Source organism: Panthera onca, chromosome A1 (genome assembly GCF_046562875.1).
Source record: "Panthera onca isolate mPanOnc1 chromosome A1, mPanOnc1 haplotype 2, whole genome shotgun sequence".
Classification (NCBI taxonomy): domain Eukaryota; kingdom Metazoa; phylum Chordata; class Mammalia; order Carnivora; family Felidae; genus Panthera; species Panthera onca.
This window is the reverse complement of record NC_138339.1, coordinates 123,373,732-123,395,594: the sequence shown is the minus strand read 5'-3', so window position 1 is coordinate 123,395,594 and position 21,863 is coordinate 123,373,732. Positions and strand designations below refer to the sequence as shown.

Below are 21,863 nucleotides of genomic sequence, written 5' to 3'. Positions count from 1 at the left end.
GGTTTCTGACTGAAAATTTAGAAGGTAACAGCAACTCCGAGCCCTCAGAAGGGTCATATTGACACTGAGGGCTCCCGAAAAGGCCAATAGGTTCACCAAGAGGTCATTCACGACCATTGGGGTTCACATAGAGGTCAGAAATCACATAGAGGAATTATTGGCTGTTAGAAAAGCTTAAAGCCAACAGCAAACTCAGAGCCAGCAAAGGGATTTGGATGAGATCATCAGATGGGCCCTGGGAGAGGTGATTTGCAGGTTTATGTACGATTCAGTTCTTTATTTTCCTTTGTTTATTTTTTTTTTTTTATAACAGGTACTTATCCCCCCCAGCCCCCCACAATGAACACCGTAACTTTAGTCCTTTCTTTACTTTTCCCCATCACGTCCCTTCACCCAGTTTTTGCCACTCTGCGTGATTCAAGAATGCAAGGCACAGGATACCATCATCATCATCAAATTAGCCACTAATAAGCATCATATGCCAGAAGCAATACTGGGTGCTTTATAGATAATCTCCACAGTAACCCTTTGAGGTAGGTATTGGCATCACCCTTTAACAGCTGAGGAAACAGTGGCCTAGAGAAGTCACATAGCCCGTGAGGGGCGGAGCTAGAACTTGAACTCCGCCCCTCTCAGCCTTAATGAAGCCTCTCTGTCCCTCCCATTTGTAGGTCTTCAAAGCGACCACACACATTCGGGGGGGCGATCGTGCATGTGTGCACACACGTCAACCACCTGAGCTCTTTGGATAGACGACTTCCTTGTGTCCGGCTGGAACATAAGGGATCCTGGCACTGGTTTAATAAATTAATCAATGAGGGAAAAGGCTTATGCACCCTGGACCGCCATCTGCCTTCTCCATGCCTTCCTCAGGGACTGCAGGTTTAAACAGGCCCTGGTTCTGAGGGGCTATAAAGTTGGGAAAAGCACAACACCCTGTGGGCTTACAAGCTGCAGCAGCTGTGGTCTTCCTGGCAGCCAAGGGTACCCATTATGCCACCTTGCATGTCCAGGCTTTGCCTGTGACATGCTTGAGGCCCCAAGGGTCATCTTGCCTCAGCTGCCCCAGTGCCAATCCCACAACCCTTCCCTCCTCACCCACATAGGCCCGGAAATTGTTGCCTCAGTCCAGCCCCAGGAGCTCCAGGGTAGGAAGTGGGCCAGAGGTCTGAGGCTGAGCTCAAAGCAGAGTAATCTGCATCAGCCCCTTGGCCAGGTTCCCCAGAAGCCAGGGGGGATACCTGGTGAATAATCTTGGAGGAGGGAGGAGGGAGGAGGGTTGGAGCCTGTCCTGGGAGCTGAAGCCAGGGAGATTAGAGGAACAGTCTCTTCCTCCCAGGGACTAGCCTGGCCCTCTCCAATCTCCACCCCAACATCCATCCATCTCCACCCAGGTTCTCATTCTCACCTGGGGGCTAGGCACACACAGTCAAACATGAGTTATTTCTGATTTTATTTATAATATAAAAATGTTCAAGTGTCAACAGTCAGGTGTTTGGACATTTCAGGGCAGGGTTCTCATTTGTTTGTTTGTTTGTTTAAACAATTACCTTTTTGACAAATTAGCAGTGGACCCAGTTTTGCGGGGTGGGGAGGGAGTGGAATTCGTAGGTGGCTTGGGGTCTGGAAGGAAATGGTGTTACTTTATTGCTAAAAGGGGAATCAAATACACTGTGGAGTGGCTCTTCTCGGTCCCAGCGTGACCATGCATCCAATCTAAAGAATCTGAAATGCAAAGGACATGCAGGCATAAAATAGAAAAGACAACCTGTAAACGAAGGTGCTGCAGAGGACGGAAGGGCATCCTGGAGGCCACAGGGGAGGAGGAGCTGGAACTTTGGGGCCCTGGCAGAGCTGCCCCCTCCCTGGGGCCGGTGCTGTTGGGAAGACCTCTTAGTGCCCCCTCCCTTAGCAGCTATGAGGAGCAGGGAGGCCCCCTCCCCATTCTGGTTGCTGTCGCTGGGCCTCAAGTCTCCCCCCCCCCCCCCACAAAGTTACCTGACCCCAACTCTAGCTCCAAGCCTAGGATCCCCACCTTCTCCTCGCCTTCTCCTCAGGGTGTTGCCTTCTCCTCAGGGTGTCGGGGGCCTGAAGATCTTGCCTGAGGGCAAAGCTACTCCTGTCCTCATTTCCTTCCTCAGGGCGGATGCCCTCCCAGCCCCCACCCTTGCCCCCACTAGCACCCAGCAGTCTTTTCTTTGCCGGCTTCCTCTCACCCCTGCCAGCTGGGGATCCTACAGTCCCTTCAGCCCCACCCCACCCCACCCCACCCCACAACCCAGACTTCTCTCCAGGAGCTCCAGATTAGCGTACAGCAAAAGGCACCACAATATAGGTTTCTATTAAAGAGTCAAAAAATTGGCCCATCTCTCTTTTTTTTTGTTGTTTCTTTTTTTTTTTCCGAAGCTGTAAATCAGGATGTTACATATAAATAGTTTCCCTATAAAAACGTCTTTGCCGTTAGCTAGTATTATAAGACAATTTTTGCTAAAATGAAAATAAAACATTTTGTTATACCTTTTTCCTTTTATAGAAAATAAAAATATTTTTATTTCTTTTTTTCCTCCTTTCTCTCTCCAGGCGGTGGTCTCTGTTCTCCGTAAAGACAGTGGGGCAGGCGAGGCGGAGGGGGGCGGCGGGGGCCCCTAGAGGGGCGCCGAGTCCTGCTTGCCCCGCGGGGGGGGCCCGCGGCTGTGTCTGCTGCTGGCCCGCGTGCTGTGGCTGTCCAGGGAGTAGTAAGTCCTGCTGTCGGCCGCCGGGCACAGCGGCGGCGAGTCCGAGCGCAGCGCATCGTGCGCCGCGCGCAGGCCGAGGAAAGGCGTACTCTCGGCCGCCAGCGCCCCGTCCGCGTCGTCGTCCGAGCCTGAGGCCGAGCCGCCACCCGAGCCGCTGCTCAGCGACAGCGAGTCCCGCGCCGCGCGTGCGCGCTGCGCCGCCAGCCCGTTGAGGCGCGAGCGGCGCCAGCGCCGGGGCCCCGCCGACGTCCTGCGGGACGCGCCGCGGGCGCGCGGCCGCGGTGGGGGAGGGGGCGCGCACTCCTGCGTGGTCTCGTACTCGTCGTCCTCCGGGATGCGGAAGGGGCTGGCGGGCAGGCTGCCCAGGCTGCCGCCCAGCGCGCAGGCCCCGCGCCGCGGCCCGGGCCCCGCCGCGGGGTAGTAGTAGCTGTCGTAGCTGCGCTGCATGTCCGCGCCGGGTCCCGGCCCGGGGCCAGGGGGCGCCGGCTGCCGCAGAAGCGGCTGCTGCTCCGCCAGGCGGTAGCTGATGGGTGCGGCCGGCGGCAGCGACACTGCGTGAGCGGAGTTGGGGGACGTGATCTCAAAAGTCGGCACCTGCGTGGCCAGCGAGTAGTGGAAGTCCACTGGAGAGAGGCGCGCGGGCGTGGTCAGTGCCGACACGTACCTGCGGAGAGATGCAGAGGCGTGGGCTGGGGGTTACGGGTTACGGGTTGCGGTGGAAGAGGTGGGCCAATGGTAGTGCCTGGGATCCCGCCCGCCCGAATGATGGTGGCCGTCCTCAGTGACCTTAAGCAATTTCCTTAACCTCCCCCAGGCTCTGTTTCCTTATGTGTTAAGAGGGGATAACCACAGTGCTCATTCCAGGCTGTTGTTGGAATGATTCCATAAACGTATCACATGGGATGTGCCGGTGCCACTGCCTGCCTGATGCTCCAACGTGAACGGTCCTTTTGGTGTGAGGGATGCACACAGTCACCAATATTCTTGAACTGCTACTTTGGGTCAGGCTCAGATTGGGGCATTTTACATGCACCATTTCATCTAATACGGTAATTCTGTAAGACCCTTACGTCAGTCCCATACCACACATGAGAAAACTGAGACTCAGGACATTTAAGTGACTTGCTCAAGGTTCACACAACCGGGAAGTAGTAGGGCTGGGATTTGAACCGATGCCAGGCAGAACCAGGACTTATGCTTCCCTGCTCTCCAGAGCCCTTATTACTCTCTTTCTGGATCGTCTGACTTCCCTCTTCCACATGGACATCCAGTTAACCACCATGCCCCACCTCCTGGAACACACCCTTTGCCCTGCTCTACCTCGACCTGGGCCTAATTGTTCACTCTGGTTATTTCCCCACTCCAGGGTCTCTCCTCCACTGTATGCAGTTTCCAAAGCAATCTTTTAAAGTCAGTTTTGCTTAAGGAGGCCCTTCCTGCCCCAGGGCCATCAGCCATCTACCTGGCCCCAGCCTATCTGTTCAGGCCCAGCTCCATTCTCCCTACATCTCACCCTGCTCTGGGCATCTCACTCACTAGCAATGTTCTTAAGTGCCTCTGCTAGTACAGCTCAAGGTACTCCCTTGCCTGGAAAGCTCTCCCTGTCTCTCTGCCTCCCAACCAGTAAGAAGTTCTATTGCTATTGATAATGATTGATAACAACCTAGTGTAGCCAAGTAGGAGTCAGAGAGCTTTGTGCACATGATCTCTGATGACCTTCACAAGAACCATGCATGATAGGTATTGTTTTTCATGTTCCACAGCTGAGGAAACAAGGCACAGGTGATCAACCTGCTCCAAATCACATAGGTGGTGGAGCTGGGCTTTAAAAGGTTGGGTATGGAAAACCTGGCTGCTTCCTAGAGCCTGCAGTTAAGCTGGGTCTGTCTGTCCTGCTGGGATGTCCTGTGCTTAGCACGTTCCATAGGAGGCTGTGAGCTTCAGTGGTTTGTGTCTATGGCTGGGTGCTTCTCAGTAGCAAAAACAAGATGGACCATCTCTGGACCCCCAGGCAGGCCTGCTCAGTGAGGGCTGGCATGGAGTAGGTGAAGTTAGAGCCAGAGAACATTTCCTCTCCCTCCACTCCAGCCTGGAGTTCCCAGTACTATGCACCTTCCTCTACTCTCCTCCCACAGACCCCACTTGCTAAGGGCCACTGGAGGACTGAGCAACGTAGAGGGCTGGCCTCCTATGACTCCTGGCTTGGAGTCAGGGAAGAAGGGGAGTTTCCTGGTTCTCAGTGCAGCCACTGCTCGGAAACCCAATGGTGTCTTGATCCCTGGGCCTTGTTGCTGATACTGCCAGGGCCTGCAGTCCTTCTTGGCTCATGCCCAGCCTGCCCTGGTCATTCTCTTTGCAGACAGCCTCCCCTCCCACCCTTCAGTCTGCTCGATCTTGGTGTCTTTCTGTTCCCACTGGGACATGGGGCCTCTAGGTGACACCAGGGTAGGGCTACCATATGTTCTGGCTTGTCCAGAACAGCCACTGTTTGTTCCTGATGTTCTAGTGCAATTATAGCATCCTCTTCAACTTTGAAAAGTGTCCCAGTAGGACAATTAAATTAGATGGTCACTCCACACCAGGGTCCACTGGCTCAAACTCAGTCCCAGTCTATCATTAACATGCATCCTGAGCAGATCATTCCACCTTTCAGGGACCTTGCTTGCCCGTCTGAAAAATGGACATGGGAATTTTTGGAGTGTCTCTGAGGTGCCTTATGGGTCAGCCCTGGGTCATCGGTGCCAGTCCTCTGGCCAAGGTGGGGCACAGGACACAAGATAGGAACTGACCTCTCGCTATGTGGGGAGTCACGCAGAGAGTCTACGGAGTCGTGGTAAGGTGGCACGGCAGCCCTGCGCCGCTCCTCCAGGCTGTAGGCCGCTGCCCGCCGTGCCCGGGCCTCCACACACGCTGGGCTGTTGCACTTGCTGGTGCCCACCGATGACAGCATGATGCCCGACTGGGAGTCAGAGGTCAGGCTTTCAGAACGTTCCAGGCTCCACGTGTGGCTCTCATGCCTAGAGAAGCCAGGTGGAGGTGAGGTGGGGGATCAGGAAGGGGCAGGACAGCCTAACAGGTGTGGTCCCAGGTCCCCCCGCCCCCCCCCCCCCGGTTCTTCATTTCATTTCAGGCACCCTCAGCTCAATGCCCTTCTCCACTCTGAGCTGACGTGTAGTATCATGGAGGGAAAAGGAGGGCTAGGGTCCTGTGGATGGGTGAGTCCCAACAGGTGTAAGCCTTTTCTTTTCCTTCGTACAACCAACCTCACCCTAGCCTCAGCCTGGGGCCCCGGGTCCACTCCCATGATCCTTAGTCTTTTATGTCAGGAGCGCAGCCCTAGTGGCCAATACATGCTGTTCCATGCTGTTCCCCAGGGAAGAAGGAGGCCAACCATGTTATTGAGCTGTATGAATCCTTGTGCTTGGGTGAACAAAGAAAAGGAGGCTAAGGTGGACTAGGTTCGTAAAAGCAAACTCAGGAGAGAGCATCTAATAGGTCTGGGTGTTTGGGCGAGGAGGCATTTTATGCCAGATAATGTGGTGCTAATGAGGTCCAACCAAAACTACATGTTAGGTGGGAGCCCAGTGATGCTGTTGTTCTTCTGGGGCTGGTTTAGACTGGAAAAGGGAATCTGGTCCCCTGAGGATGGATGAATGTTTGGTGGTGGGTTCCGGTCTGAAGTCCTCTACCTATATCCCTTGACTCAGAGGGACCCTCAGTACAGGGCATAGCCTGGCTGGGAGGTTTCTTTGTGTGTCTCCGGGCATATGTGTTAGTGCTTTCTGTGGGTGTGCATACAGGAGTCTGCAAATCTCTGTGGGCCTGGGTGGTGCCCACCTGTGGCTGGAGGTGGGTGTGGCTGTGGAACAGTGGTGAGAAGGAGAACAGGAGTGGCTCCCAGAGAAGGTGGTCTCCGTTTCCCTCCGGATGACATGGTCTGTGGCTGGCACATTCTTGGAGATATACTGCAACAGACACAGAGTTAGTGACGAGTGAGTGGGTCAGCCCTCCTTCCGGGTGAGGATGGGGAAGTGAAGCACTAAGCTTCAGGTTGGGGAGTGGTCCACTGGATAAGTGACTTGATGTTAGGGCAGTGGTGGCCCCAGCGAATCAACCCCTTAAGGAAGTGGGCAAAGCGAGGCCAGTCATTCTGGTGAGGCTAGGCGAGGCTAGTGGGCAAGGCTGAGCATGGGATGGGCTGGCTGCTGCCCCGGCCCTTCCTTGCAGGGCACATGACAAAGGCTGGCGGTACAGTGAAGGGGTTCTGGTAACACCACTCACATCTGCCATCTGGATCTCCTCAGGGTCCAGCCGGGGGTGGCTGGGCCCGTTGGCCAAGCTCCGATTCTGGTGGGCTGGGCACATGTTCTGCCGGAGGTGATTGTGCATCTGCTTCCGCTGTTTTCTGTATAGGAGAAGGGTGTGTTAGCCACCCCCCCGCCCCATACAATGTATGAAATTCCCTAGCTGTCCCTCCAGGGGAACTCTTCTACCTCTGCCCTGGATGCCGGGGCAGTCTCCTGCTACTGCTGTTCCCTGTGCTCAGCCTGCTCTCAGCCAGGACCCCCCCGCTGGTCTGCCTCCTCCACTATCACCACGAGCTTGAATTCAGCAGGACCTGAGCATAGTGGTTCTGAGCTTTGGCTCTGCTGAGAGAGCTTTGGCTCTACTACATCCTAGCTATGTAATCCTGGGCCAGTTACTTAAACTCTCCATGGTTCACTTTCCTCATCTTAAAGTGGGGTGACCATTTACCCATCCCAAAGTCCCCTGAGAAGTAAGAGCAGATAAAATATTCAGGCACTGGCCCACCCACCCATTCATTCATTCATTTGCTCTTTCTTGGGTTTTTGCTATGTGCCAGATGCTGTTTTGGAACAGTGAAGAAGACAGACACAATCCCTACCCTCGTGGGGCTGGCAGGCCAGTAGGGGAGGCAGATAATAAACACATAAACAAATTAATAAACAAGATACTTTCAGTAAAGTGCAATGAGAAAAATAAAACATGGTGCTACGGTCAGGGGCCTGTGGGACTACTTTACATTGGCCATATTAAGTTCCCAACACATTTGTTCTGTAATCAACAAGTCTAATCATGTCACTCCCATTTAAAACCCTTCATTGGGGGTGCCTGGGCGGCTCAGTCCGTTAAGCGTCCGACTTGGGCTCAAGTCATGATCTCATGGTTTGTGAGTTCAGATCCTGCATTGGGCTCTCTGCTGTCAGCACAAAGCCTGCTTCAGATCCTCTGTGCTCCCCTGCTCATGCTCATGCTCTCTCTCAAAAATAAACATTAAAAACCAAAAACAACAAAACCCATCGCTGGCCCTCTCTCAGTGCCCTCTCACTGCCCTAGCTTGCTGTATCCTTGGGAGGCTTATTTCTGATCCCCCACCATGCTGCCCTCTCTACCCTTTGGACCTCTGCACATACTGTTACATCCCAATGGAGCACACTCTCTGCCTCTTCTTCACCTGCTAACTCCTGCTCTTCTCTTAGGCTCAGCCTAAATGCTACTTCCTCAGAGAAACCCTTCTTGCCTTCCAGCAAAAGTTAGGCACTCCTGCAATGTATCTTATCACACTGGACATCTTGCTTAGAGCACTGGCCATGGGCCTGGTGCAGGGCCTGGTATCTAGCAGGCAGTGAATGAAAGTTTGTTGAAGAAATGAATGAGGTTAGAATAGGGGCTTGCTTTTCCACTAGTTCTTGACCTCATTTTTCCTACCTGGGCCCAGTCTCCTCTGGGATCCTTGAGCCCCAAATCCCAAGGCCGGCAGGGCCTTAGATCTCATAGATAGGCGTAGCAAGAGTCAAGACCACGGGACTCAGTACACTAAATGGTGGCTATGCCCAGACCTTGCTTTCTGGATAAGAATGGATGGGACAAACCTATCATTTTCTCTGCACTACATCACTCTACAACCTTCATTGGCTCCCTACCATTTACAGAATAAACCCAGGCTTCCTAGCTTGGGATTCAATGCCCTATGGTACTATCTAGGTTCCAGCTGTCTTTTTAGACTCATGCCTTTTCCTTGACCCCAGAATTACTCCAACTAGTCTGAGCTGCTCGTGCTCTAGGAACACAGCTGACCCTTTCCCACATTTGTCTGTCAGCCTGCACTCTTCTACAGGAACTGGGAGCACCCTTTCTGCACCTTTCTTCCCCTTGCTCTAAAGTTCTGCCCCATCTTTCCTCTGCCCAGAAGTGACCTGGCCTCATCTTCTTCGGGCTCTGGCCTGGCCCGCTCTCAAGTGAGATGAGGCAGTACATCCCAAGGTCTCTTTTTCCACTGGGAATGCAGCCTTCTTTTCTGTGCTTCCTCACTCCCAACACTGCTCCAGCACCAGCCTACTTGATAGGGCAGATGCCCCTTCACAGTGTCATCTGAGGTACATACTAGGATCACTCCCGCTTTACAGATGAGGACTCCGAGAGATCCGTCAATTTACCCAGGGTCATGGTAAATGGGAGAGCTGAATTCAAACCCAGATCTGTCTTCTTCCAACACTCGGGCTCACAACAATTCTTGTTCATTCCTCTGGGGCCTGTCCCTCCTACCCTCTGCTCCTGCTTCTTGGCCCAGCCCTTCCTCTCCACACCAGCTGCAGAGGCCCCTGAAGGGGCTGTTGGGGCATAAGGAAGTGGCCAGGCCAGACATGGGGAGGGTGTGTGTGGGGGTGCGGGGGTGGAGAGAGACCGTTTTCACAAAAACAGTCCTGGAGGCCCATCCCTAGTTGGCCTACTGCAGGCCTGAGTGTCTGACACTCACTTAGTCTTGCAGTAGGCGACCACGCAGACAATGCCCACGACCAGCAGAGCCACGCAGATACCGGTGATAGTCAGGACCCTCTTCTGGTACAGCTCCTCGGCTTCTGCAGAGGCAGAAGAAGAGGATGTGAGGGGGCAGGGCAGGAGGCAGATCCAAGGGGAAAGTGGTGCAAAGAACCCACCCCCACCTGCCCCCAAAGCTTTGGGCTCCTTCCAGCTCAGGGCCTCCCAGCTCCTTTGCATCTCCTCCTTCCCCAGCTAGTCCCTTCCTACTGGATTGCTTTCTGTTGCCCCCAAATCCTCCCACACGTGATCTGCTCACAAGTGACTGAATTCACCTTCCCAAACCCTACACCCTGCCCAAAGCACATGAATGGAAAATGCAGGGGGTGGGGGTGGGTGGGATGGAGGTGAAATTCCAAAGGCCACAGGCGAGGGCAACCCGGCTTGGCCAGCAACCTTGCCCTGCTCCACTATGGCCTGATGGCTTCAAAGAGCCTGGATGGGTTGGGGAGAGCTGTTCTTCATGGCAGTGAACATGTAGACACTCGGCAGAGCTGGCTTGCCATTTCTGCTTTGCTAAGAAAGGCAAGGACGTCAGACAGGACATCAGACCCAGAGGCTGGACTTAGGAGGGACGCCAGGAGCAGGGACAGAGCAGACCAGGCCCATGGAGGAGGGCATAGAGAGAAAGGCCTTGATTTGTTCCTGCACCCTGGATAGCATGTGGCCCTGGCCCATTCCAGCCCTTCCCTTTGCTTTCGAGAAACCCACGAATGGCAGCATAGCCCTTGGTGCCTAGGAAAGTTCTTGTGCTCAAGGAGCAGCCGCCACCCTTTCTGAGGGGTTGAGCTAGGCTGGGTCTCAAAAAGAACCGGCCATCCCTTCCACCTCCTACTTCTTGGTGGGGCAACTCTTGCCCGTCTAGAGCAGAGAAAACCAGGAGGAAGAAAAGGAAAAAGGTGACAGCAGCAGCCTAGCCATCCCCTGCCCCCACCTGTACCTGCCAGCTGGCCCCTCCACATGGCCCCCTCCCCCCAGCACAGGGATAGGTGGAGGCTAGACCCCAGCACCATGGTAGAGCCCTGGGAAATGTCCTAAAGTCCTTGGACTTGCAGCCCCTCCTGTGTACACCAACCAGCAAAAACTGCGAGTACAAACCCTCTAGACACACATACCTTTACAGCTCTGGCTATCTGCACACAGACCCCTTCACAAAGATACACTCATACATGTCTAGGGAAGCGTGTACGCGCACACACACACACACACACACACACACTCATGCAGTCTTAACCCTCCACCCTGGCCCCCCATCTCTGGGCTCTGTGGTCCATATCCTGCTTCTGGTTCTCATCCCTGCCCACTCCCAGTCCTCTCCAGTGGGGCATCTGTCTCTGTCATTCCTCGGAGACCACTCTGGTCACGGTCACCAACAACTACCCACTTCCAAGTCCTGTGGTCATTTGCTTCCCTCTCGGCTCACTCCCCCTGTTGCGCCCACTCCCCCTGGATGGCTCTTCTTTCCTGGGTGTCCCCCTCTTTCACCGGCTGACCTGTTCAGTTGCTGCTCCTACTCTTCTATGTGGCCTGCAAGGTAGAAGGGCCCAGAGCTCTCAGGCTTCTTTCCTTCCTCCACGTGCCCTCTTTCCCCTCATGATCTCACCCAGCTCAGACTTTAAATACCATCTGTATGCAGGGGACTCTCAAATTTGCATCTCCTGCTCTGACTTCTGCCTGAGCTCCGGACCGCTCTACCCAAGGGCCATGGCCAAACAGAAGTGCTGATTCCCCAGCCTCTTTCCATACCTGCTCCTGGCCCTTCCCATGTCGTCAGTGGTCGCACCACCTCCCCTATTGCTCAGGCCCTGAACTTGGCATCACTGCTGATGACTCCTTTCTCCCCGCCTGCTCTGATACCTAGTCCTTCAGCAAGTCTTCTCAGCTCTGCCTCCCAAGTAGATTCTGGGTTTGACCACTTCCACTGCTTCTAGCTCAGTCCAGGATGGTGTCATCTCTCACCTGGATAGCAGGTCACCTTCTGACAGGCTTCCTTACTGCCACTGCTCCCCAGCCTGTCTCCCAACCCAGTCTATTCTCTGCCCCCAAGCCTGCAGATCATTTACTCCTTGGCTTCAAACTCACAATGGCCGCCCCCTGCGATTCGAAGACAACCCAAAGACCTACCATGGCCTAGGAGGCCTGGGTTACCATCTCAGCCCTCCTTTTACATCTCGTCATTGGTTCAGTCCCCATGTCTTCTGTGACCAAAGTCGCTGGCATTCCTTCTGTCCACTGAGCAAGGCAAGCCCGCTCCAACCACACCCTCCCTAACTTGCCTCAAACACCCTCCTCCAGTTGTTTGCAGGGCTGGCTACTTTTAATCAGGGTTTAGCGCAGATGCTACCTCATCGCATCAGCCTTTCCTGGCCACTTAGCTAAAGTAACTCCGTCTCCAGCTTGGCACCCTCCCATCACCTTCTTTTATTTTCAGTAGGGCACTTACCACCACCTGCTATCTTTCCTGTTTGTTGCATGTCTCATACTGTGAATTTGAGTGCCAGGAAGGCAGGGACTCTGTATGCCAGATCGCCAGAGTTGGCAAATTCTGGGGTTCAGTAGATGTCTGTCGAGTTGGTGCACGAATGGACATACAGACCGCCATTACAGACACAGGCATTTATTCGCACACGTGCGCACTCACCTCCGCGCCCTCCCAGTTCCACCTGCACAGCACTCAGCCCTTAACACAAAGATGCCCTGCTGTGTGCCTCTGTGCACTCACATCCTGCACAGAGAGACCTAACAAGGCGTGTGACGCCCCCCCCTCCCCCACAACACACACACCCCTGCAGGTTCGTGTCGTGCACCGTCACATGCAGACCACGCAGACTCACCCCTCTCCTCCCGTCCCATCACCAGCAGCCATAGACACACACGCTTCCACAGGCTTTTAGCTCTATCTTCTGAGGAGAGCTGATAGGGGCTGGGTGGTGAGGGAAGCGGGGCCTCTCCAGACCTGCCTCAAGAACAGCCTTTTCAGAACTGCAGGCTCTGCACCGCCTCTGAGGTCTGACCCCACCGAAGCCTTGACCGTCCGAGTCCCTGCATCTCTCCATTTAAGCCTGGGTGGAGCCTCCCAGCTCAGAGAGAGGACAGAACGCTGCCTCCAAGTCCCTTTGCATTCAATGTGTCTCCCAGGGGCCAGAGGGAAGAAGTGGGAGGGAGGTAAGGTTCTGAGCTGGGGGGGGGCAGGAGGGTGAGCACCGGAGGCCAGCTCACCCTTGACCCTTGCTCGTCTGGCCCACAGGCGAACACGCATGCCATTGTGGAGACAGATCATGGAGGGAGTGACAGCCTCAAGCAGATGGCAAAGCCTGGCAGACAGACATGGGGCAGGGGGCAGAGACAAATGGGCATTATTACTGCCAGCATGGTGCAGAATGAAAAGCAGTGGAGATGGAAGTGGGAAAAGGAAGGAGAATTAAAGTCAAATTAAAGCGGGTGCCTCTCTGCACAACTCTCCAAGCCAGGATTTCATGGCTTCCGGACACCAGCTCTCCAGGGGCCTGTCTCTTGTCTGGCCAACCCTTTGGGCATCAGCTCGGGAAGCTCCTCCCCCAGTGAGGCCTCAGGCGAGGGGGCCCCGCTGTACACTGGGGGCACCTATTCCGCCCTTCTCTTGTCTCCCCCAAATCAACATAGTTTATGATGGGACATCTTGGGAGGGCCAGGGGAGATTTTTGGAATCATCCCTTTTCCATTTTTTGGAAAGGAAACCAGCACACATGGTGTCAGAGGCTGTGGAGAGGGCTGGGGTGGATGGCACTGACTGACACATAGAGCTTCGTACCCTTTAGTTCAAATCCAAGATGCTCTGGCAGTGCAGAAGAGAGCAGGGTCAGAGAGGGGAGGGGATGGAGGGAGAGATACAGAGAGAGTTCGGGGGAGCGGGGAGGGCAGGAGAGAGAGAGAGAGAGAGAGAGAGAGAGAGAGAAACGTTGGTCAGGATTCTTCAGACACCAGCAGCCAGCCTGTGAGGTGAAAGCAGGTTAGTGGTGTTCCCTCCCGGCCTCCTGAACCCCTGCCCTGGCACCCAGTCCCCAAGAGCCCTGAGGGGGGTAGAAAGAGGAAATGTTAGGATCAGCAGGCAGGGCAGGTTCTTTAGAGATGAGCTGTGGGGTTAGTACCTGATGGGGAGGCGGAGGCGCAAGAGTCAGTCGGCAGATGTCCCCAGGGAGGAAAGGTGAGTGGGGGTGGGGGTCTGAGGAGTCCTGTTTCCCCCTGCCCCCAGCTCCAGGGCCAGGCCTTCCACACTCCCACGCCCCCCCCGGAGACCGCCTGCTCAGCCCTGAGCTCGTTCACCGGGCCCTTTTTTCTGTTCAGAACGAGGGCATGGGGTGCCCAGACTGGTCCTTGTCCCTGTCCTGCCTCCAAAGGCCCCTCTCCTGGGAGCCTGGGCTTGAAGACTCCTGAGTTTGTGGGGACAGGAGGAGGCTCCAGCCAGCAGGTCACTTCTTGACACTTCCAACACCTTAGATGCCTACAGGGCCTAGGCCTTGGGGTCGGGTCCTGATTTCACCACTTAGAAAAGCAAACTGCAACTTCTAGGAAGAGACAGGTGGGTTCACCTGTGGAACACGCGTGTCAGACGGTGAGCCAGTCGCACTCTGAAGTCGATCGTGTTGTACAGGTGCGCTTTCAGAGCCCTGTGAGGTGGGTGCCCACGCCATCGAGATCAAAGGGCCCAAGGGTCAGCCCTGCCCCAGACCCACTGTGTCTCCAAGTGTACCAGGCCTGTCCACCTCTTAGAGTCTTCTCTGTTCACATTGGAGCTCTGGGAACTCTGCTACCCGGCCGTACCTCAGAATCATCCAGACCGATGGGATCAGGCTCTGGGGTGGCAGCCCAGAAATCTCAAGAGTGTTTCTGAAAAGCTCACCTACCATTCTACTGTAGCCAGCGCCTGTCTGCAGGCTCTGAGTTTCAGTTTTGTCCCTAATTTGCTGTGTGCACGTGGGCAAGTCTAGTCTCTGTTTCCTCATCTGTCAAAAGTGTCTATATGCAGTGAGAGGAAGACATGAGAGGCCTGGACAGCGGGAGGCTCAGTGTGTATGAAGGGGCCCAGTCTGTGGCCTCCCCACATGCACAGTCAGCGCCATGACATCCAGGGTGGAGGTGAACTTGTGTTCTGATGATCTCGTCTCCTGTAGGGGAAGGAGAGCATGGGGGCCATCAGCTGGAAGTCCTTTTCTGTTCCTGCTGATTGAGTCTCTGGGCCTGACTGGTTTAGTCATGAGAACTGACCACCTGGAGTAGCGAGCTGGGTCCCAAAGCCTTTGATGAGTTTTCTTCTGCTTCCCTGCTCTGGGAACCAAGTCACAGCGGCAGCAGCAGCTTCTGGGCCTCCTAACTGACCTCCCCTTTCAGTTGAAGGCCAGTACGGTTTTGGGTGGGTCAGCGGTGGCTGACAGGACTGGTGATGTCACTGCCGGGAAGGCAGCCCTGCTTTCCTCTCACAGGGGATGGATTCTGAAGGGACGGTGGCTATGTCTGCTCCTGGCAAAGATGCCCCCCACTCATCATGTTCATAGGCTGCCACTCAGCCAGGACAGAGTGGCACCATTGAGTCACAGACAGGTCCTATTGGGCAGACATTTGCATATTGACCAGTAACCATGGCAACCCGATGCTGGACTCCCAGCAGGGCCAGGTTTACCAGATGATACACAAAGTCTTCATCCTGGACACATCTTATGACACACAGTTACAGGGGCCTGGCCGGGGAGGCCAGGACGCGGGCCCCTGATGAGAGCACATGCTCATGTGTTTGTGCATGTGAGTGCAGGCGTGTGCTTGTGTGTTTGAGCACGTGTCAGTAGGTGCTTACGTGTGTGTGTGTGTGTGTAGGTACATGTGTGTGTTCTTTCACTTGGGGGGTACACCGATGTGCAGGTTTTGACTCTCAGGAAATGGAGTGGCTGTCAGGGGAAGAAGGAATGCAACTGTGGCCATAGGCTCTGTTTCCATGGACTCTGCAAAAGGTAATCTGGTCTAGAGGCTGTCTGGGCAGAGGGAGAAAGTCAGACCCCTTGCTCAGGGCTTGCTGGGAGTCAGCCACCAGGGTACTGGTGGGGGTCCTCCTGCCTCCTACCCCATACCAGCTGTAGCCGCAAGAGGTACTCAGCTGCTCTCCATCAACAGCGGCCGGCTCTCTGCTAAGCCTTCGTAGGGAGCACTGCACTCCCATCCTCAACGGCAACCCTCGAGGTGTAAATGTTACTACCCCCATTTTAGAGATGAGAAAACAAACTCGGAGAGGTTAAATGAGGCCCCAGAACTAGTGAGCTCAGCAGCTGGCATTTTTATTCAGATCTATCTGAATCCAAAGCCTGAACACTTAAAGGTAGCATTTTCTGCTACCTTTTCAATAATTATCTGATGCCGTAAGTGCCGTAAGTGCTCTGGGCAAAGTGCTTGAAGACTAGAAATCCTTCATGCAAAGGTAACAGCAATGATCCTGATGACACTAGGCAGAAAGGCCTGTGGCAGCATTTCTAGACTTTTTCTGGGCTCCTGAGGCCCTGCTGACCCTTCAAGCAGCTCTGAGCTGAAAGCTGAAGCGGCCCAGCTGGCAGAGAAGCTTGGCCAATGGCCAAGTTCTGGAGGCTCTGCTCCTCTGATTTGGGACGGGCTGGGGCTCCCTGTCCAGAACAGTCCCGTAAGCCAGGGAGGCTCTGGACCTAAGGGTGAACAGGAATAGGTCCTCCATTGCCTCTTTCCCCTGGTCCTTAGCCTTGGCCTGGCTGCTTTGTTCCTTCCTGAGGCCCCTCCTGACCTATGGTCTTCCATAGGTGGGGCTGGATCTGACTCTGCAATTCTTCCTGGAGCCTGGGCTCTGGAGAATTCTGGACCACATGCCCTGCCCACAGCTCTCCTCTTATCCCCATAGCCTTCCTCCCTGGCCTCCAGACGGAGGGGCCTGGGGGGAGTGCTGCCTCCCACACACTGTGAAGACAGTTGACCATCTGGGCCGACCAGCCCCCACCTCCCTGCGGCCTCTACTTTCCTCTTTAAGTCATGGCTTCCAGGCTCTAGCAGGGAGAAGGAGGTGATGATTTCTAGGCTTTTGTGCTGTGGCCTAAGGAGGACTGGGTAGACTTGTTTCTCTACCCTGAGACCCAAACTCAAAAACCACTTTTCTCCAAAGGGCTACCTAAATGACCCTCTGGGTCCTGCTCTAGGCCTCTCCTGGAGCTCTGCCTCTGACCCAGGCACCATCACTTTGGTTCCTAATTCTTCACGGGATACAGCTGTCCTAAGAGAGGAGGCAGTGGGGTGGGCTGAGCAAGGGCCTAGTATGTTCTGAAGGATGGGTGACAGTGTCCTGCCTTGCAGGCCAAGAGACTGGTGGGCCCCAGATGGAGTCCATAGCTGGCCGGGGGCTTTTTGCTCTGCTATGCCTCCACCTGGTGATGCTTGAAGAAATTGTTCCCAGCCTCAAATAAAACACTCTACAATTAGGGTCTCATCTTTCTGCTGCAGGGCTCACATTTTTTTTTTTTTTTTTTTTTCCCAGCTAACTAGGCAAACCAGAAAGCTCCAGCCTCACAAGTGGAAGAAAGGAAGGGAATGGAGTCCTGGATGGGGACTCAGACCAGAGAGGGCCTGGAGAGAATCACCAATCATCCCTTGAATCCTCATTTCCTCTTTTAGTAGGCAGCAAACCCCCATCCCACCCCATCCTTGAGCCGCATAAAAGTCTCTGGTCTCTGGCCTCTGTGGAAACCAGTGCCCTGGGGCTTGTTCTCCCTCAGCATCCCCTTCCCCACTCTCCCCCATCGCCCCAAGTCAAATAAAACAAACTCTGGCCAGACCCAAAGACAGGCTGAGAACTTGTTTGTCTTTCGCAAACGCACCAGCACACACGTGCATACACTCATTGCCTGGCCCCATCAGCACCTGACATCCTCAACAGGCTTTAAAAGGCAGGCGAGGGCCCTGCTCATGCTTCTCCCATTGCTGGCCAGGCTGTCTGCTCTCGGAAGTGGTGCGGAGGCCTGAGCGCAGCCCCCGACGCTTGCAGAGAGAATCCGGGGCTGTAACTGTGCCCAGCCAAGAGTTGGGACGGGGTGGGGGGTGGCAGGAGGGCAAATCCGTCTCCTCCGAACAGGCTTCTAGTTAGCACTGACGACTGAGAGGAGCCCAGGACACTACCACTCCCTACCCCCCTCCCTTCCCCCGCGACTCCCTCTAGTCTCTCTAGGCAAGGCCCTGTCCCTCTCGCGTGGGGAGATTGTCAGTCACCAGGGAGGAAAAGAAATAGAAGAAAGAGACATACTGGAGAAGTTGACCATTGCGAACTGCTGACACCTGTCCCCGGTGTATCCCACAGGGCACCTACCAAAAGAAAGAAAACCAGAAAGAGAGAGCCAGGATAGCAAGACACAGGCATTGCAACACCCCGGCACGGGCTCCTGCCGATGCCAGCTGGGTTCTTTGCCACCGTTACCGCTTGTACTGGCCTTGCCACTCTGCCCCTTACCTGCAGCCCTGAACTTTAAACCCAAGGATTAGGCCAAAAAATGAAAAACAAAGCAAAACAAAAGAACAAACCAAAATACAAAAAAAGAAAAGAGAAACAAAACAAAACAGCCAAAGATCAAAACAACCAACACCCCTGGCCCTATGCCCTACATTGGGGGGACTGCACCCGGAAGCTTTCTAAGGAGCAGGGACTTGTGTTTGTATCTTCAAACATACTTTGCTTAGGATCTGGCATGTACAATCGCAAAGGCAGTTTCTCCAAACATCTCTGTCCGAAGAATCCGTTTGGACATCTGGAGAAGGAAAAGGGGAAAAATCACAGAACAAACTGGCATCATCCGCGAGGCTCAGGTTAGAAATCAAAGTGCACAGTGATGAATGAGAAAACCAAGTCGGGCGCTGGGGCACACTCGTAGCTGCAGGGGCTGGAGTCAGGGCTGGGGGGAGGGCTCAGAAATCTTCAAAATCTCTCTACCCGGTGTTGCTCCGTGGGTGGTGGGGGGCAGGGGTGGGGCGGAGAGGAGGATGATTGAGGGAAGCGGGTGGGGAAATTGGGAACCTAATGCCCAATTGTCCTGTGGGTGTGGAGATTTCCCTTCTGACCTGCCTGGGGTCCCATGAAGCCAGAAAGGTAGCCCCTGGTGCCAGGCAGTCAGGTAGGATGCCGGGAGCCTTCCAGAATACCAAGTTCTGGGAAGCCATTCCTTCCAGGCCCTACCAAAGGGTTCTCTCCAGGGCCCTGGGCAGGTTTTCTCATCCATGAAACAGCCCCCAGAAAGCTCAAAGGAGAACTCCGGAATGCTGTTCCCAGACTGTGTGCCCATGACAAAGGTGACCTTGGAGGTGTTTCATCTGTTCTCTCAAAGAGGGTTCTGTGGCCAAATAAATTTAGGAAATCCGTTCCCAGACTTCCTTATAGAGTTGCAGTGCACGCTGCCATATGAAAGGCTAGGAAACGTTTTGTAGGAGGAAAGAGCTTGAATATTCCAGTATGTTCCCAATTTATTTGACCAAGGAAGACGTTTTTTGAGGAACCCTTGTTAACATGGTTTGGGGAAGGCTGCCCTAGAGCAATACACAGGGGGGAAAAAGGCTTAGTGGGGAACAAGGTGAGGCTGGGGAGGAGCCGGAATTACCAACGTCTCACAGCTGGCCTGCCAAGGCCAGGTGCAGGCTATCTACCCTCAGGTGGCAAGAACCACAATCGGGGGTGGGGAGGGCTAAAGCAGGCTCCCTGAGAACCCTGAAGCTTCTTCCAGTTAGGGGTCTACTGGCTGCCTGGACGCCTGTCTTTTCCCCATGACCTGCTCCTCCGTCACTGCCTGGCTCTGGTGGGACTGCATTCTCCCATGTTGTCTCCTCTGTAGCTACAGAGCACCACCCACTCTCCCTGACCTTGTCCTTACCCCCAGGTACACTTTCTTCTGCTCTCTGGCTGCCCCTCTCCTCTCAAGTGAGTCCCTGTCTTGCAGACTTCTGGGAGACATGCCCTGCCCTGTACTCTCCTCTGAACCCCAGCAACGCCAGATACCTAAGGGAAGCTTAAAGACAGGGCCAGACTGACCCCCCCCCCCATTCCCCCCCTCGAAGATGGGTTTTGGCTGCCTCTGCCTCTTTTTCTTGGGGAAGTTAGGTAACCCCATCACGGATGTTTCCTCAATAATAGATCACTGTGCAACATTAATCAGTAAACCTTCTCAAGAGGAGAGAGTACTCTACCTCTTAGCATTCTCGTGTAAACCAACCATCAGCGACCTCTTGAGCTTATAGGGGGTGGCTCCCATTGGCTGTGATAGACCCTTGGGGAAACCCTGTTGACTCCAATCTAGCTGGGGGGTGGGGAGTGGCTGGTGAGCAGACAGCTGGAGTTTCTCTGGGCCTTGATGGCATCTCCCTTAGGGGAGGCAGGAGGCTGGTCCCTGCAGTGGTGGCAGTGTGCGGAGGTATGCCTAGCCAGTGAGTAGGGGTGGAGGACTGGGAAGCGTGTCTGAAGAAAGTGGAGGGGGAGTGGTTACAAGGGAAACTGATGCACGTTCATCCTGTTGAACAGGGTGGCTCCTGGGAGGAGGGAGAGGAGGAGGAGGAGGAGGCAGCGGCGGCTAACACCTTAATATATCCTTCTCTGACCTAAGCATCCCGTCCCAGGAAAATGGAAGTAGTGCCTAAGGCTTTCCAACCAGCTCCAGTCAGGCTCAGCTCTCCTTTCTCAGCTCTCAGAGACTGATATCCACTTCGGGTGGGGACTAGAGGGGAGAAGAAAGCAGCAGCACCTTTGGGGGTGGAGGATAAAGACCCAGGAAATTGCCAAAATGATTCTTGGAACCCTCAAAGGAATAAGAAAGAGATACATTTGACAGTGTCCAATGTCTAAGATTAGCCCAGCTCTTTGTGTGTGTGTGTGTGTATTTGTGTTTAAGAGAGAGAATGGGGTAGTGCAGGGGCAGGAGGGGCAAAGGGAAAATTTCTTTGCTGATAGTCAAGGGATGCTGTCCCACGGCTCTTGGGAGACTGATGATAACTAAGCACATCCCTGAGTCCCTGATCCCACACCCAGCCTGGACTGCCCCAACTGCCTCCTCAGATCTTTCATGACCACTGAGTTGTACAACCCCAGGTGGCACCACGGACACGGTCTATAACATGAATGTGCCCCCCTGGAGTTATGTAATACGGTCCTAATCTTTCTGCCCTGGGACATGTGTTCCCCACTGGCTGAATAAAAGAAAAGGCAATGGGGGATGGGCATAGCACAGGGGTTGGGGACTGGCTCCCCATACTGTTCTCTGGGCATTAGATCCTTCCAGGAGGCTCCTGGGCTCTCCTTATCCCTGCTTGTTGAAAATGAGCCACATCCAGGAGCCTGAGGCTTCCCTAGAGAAGATTCTGGGAGTGGACCTACAGCCTTGCTACCCTGCACTCAGGACCATGTAACAGGGTACGGGCTACACAAACCCGTCCACCACGAGTGGGGTCTGACTCAGTGTGGATGGCTGGCCGGTAGTGGGCTCCCACTGAAAGAGGGATTGGCGTTCTGAGTTTCAGCAGCACAGGGGACAGATTAAAAGGAGTGGCAGGTCATAGCTTTCTCAGCCCTCCCCCACATCATGAGCTATGACTATGGGAAGATCTGTGCCCAGGGCTGGAGAAGAGCAGGGTGAGACAGGGGCAGAGAGGAGAGCCCATGGGCTGTGTCTGGGGTGACAGAGGTTGGAACTCTGCCTCCCCGTTTTCCCACCCACCTCCCGGGCCTCAGTTTCTCCTTTTGGTAGCCTGGGGATAATGCCATGTGTGCTGCCCTCACCCGAGGGAGGGGGAGGATGAAGGATGAGGGTGTGCCCCAGGGCACTGGAGGGGGTGAAGGGTCTCTGGCCTCATGAGGGGTGGGGTGGAGATGTGGAGAGGATGAGCAGGCAGATGGGTATGGGATGGGGGAACCACCTGAACATGGGGTGGGACAGGGGGAGCAGAAGAGGGGAGGGATGAGCTTGATGGGAAAGGGAGGCATGCCGCTGGTATGTGCACAGGGCTGGAAAGAGAGTCTTGTTCTGTCATCATCCCCTGAACCAGTCCCCAAGAGTCACGCACCAACCGTGCTCTACAAAAACACGGAGAGAAGAGGAGAAAGCAGCGAGAAGAAGTGCAGAGGTCCCTGTCTGGCCCAGACAGGAGACAGTCACCTTGATTTGGACCCCCATTTTCAAATCCCCCTAAGTTTTCTTTCTTTAAAACAAAATTCAGTATCAGTGACACTGTTTCTTTTGGCTCTGAATTCCAGAAAAACAGGGATGGAGTGTGCCTGCTTTC

General features: G+C 54.5%; 1 protein-coding gene and 1 long non-coding RNA gene across 5 annotated transcripts in view; one reads left to right on the top strand and one right to left on the bottom strand.

Annotated features, from left to right (window-relative positions):
• Positions 1-1,193: 1,193 nt before the first annotated feature.
• NRG2 (neuregulin 2) overlaps positions 1,194-21,863 on the bottom strand; it is a 186,188-nt gene continuing 165,518 nt past the window's right edge. The window contains exons 5-12 of one of the 4 annotated variants that reach the window (XM_081790343.1): positions 18,276-18,352; positions 17,854-17,912; positions 13,366-13,546; positions 9,514-9,616; positions 7,017-7,140; positions 6,573-6,700; positions 5,525-5,752; positions 1,194-3,399 (exon numbers count right to left, since the gene is read on the bottom strand). In XM_081790343.1, the coding sequence (XP_081646469.1) occupies positions 2,646-3,399; positions 5,525-5,752; positions 6,573-6,700; positions 7,017-7,140; positions 9,514-9,616; positions 13,366-13,546; positions 17,854-17,912; positions 18,276-18,352 (1,654 nt within the window). In that variant the 3' untranslated portion in view covers positions 1,194-2,645. The remainder of the gene's footprint in view (positions 3,400-5,524; positions 5,753-6,572; positions 6,701-7,016; positions 7,141-9,513; positions 9,617-13,365; positions 13,547-17,853; positions 17,913-18,275; positions 18,353-21,863) is intronic. The other 3 variants (XM_078450540.2, XM_078450545.2, XM_078450546.2) reach the window with 3 other exon arrangements.
• Positions 15,109-17,833, top strand: LOC132681479 (uncharacterized). Its single transcript, XR_009611075.3, has 3 exons — positions 15,109-15,350; positions 15,468-15,556; positions 17,092-17,833. It is a non-coding gene; the product is annotated as an uncharacterized LOC132681479 (long non-coding RNA).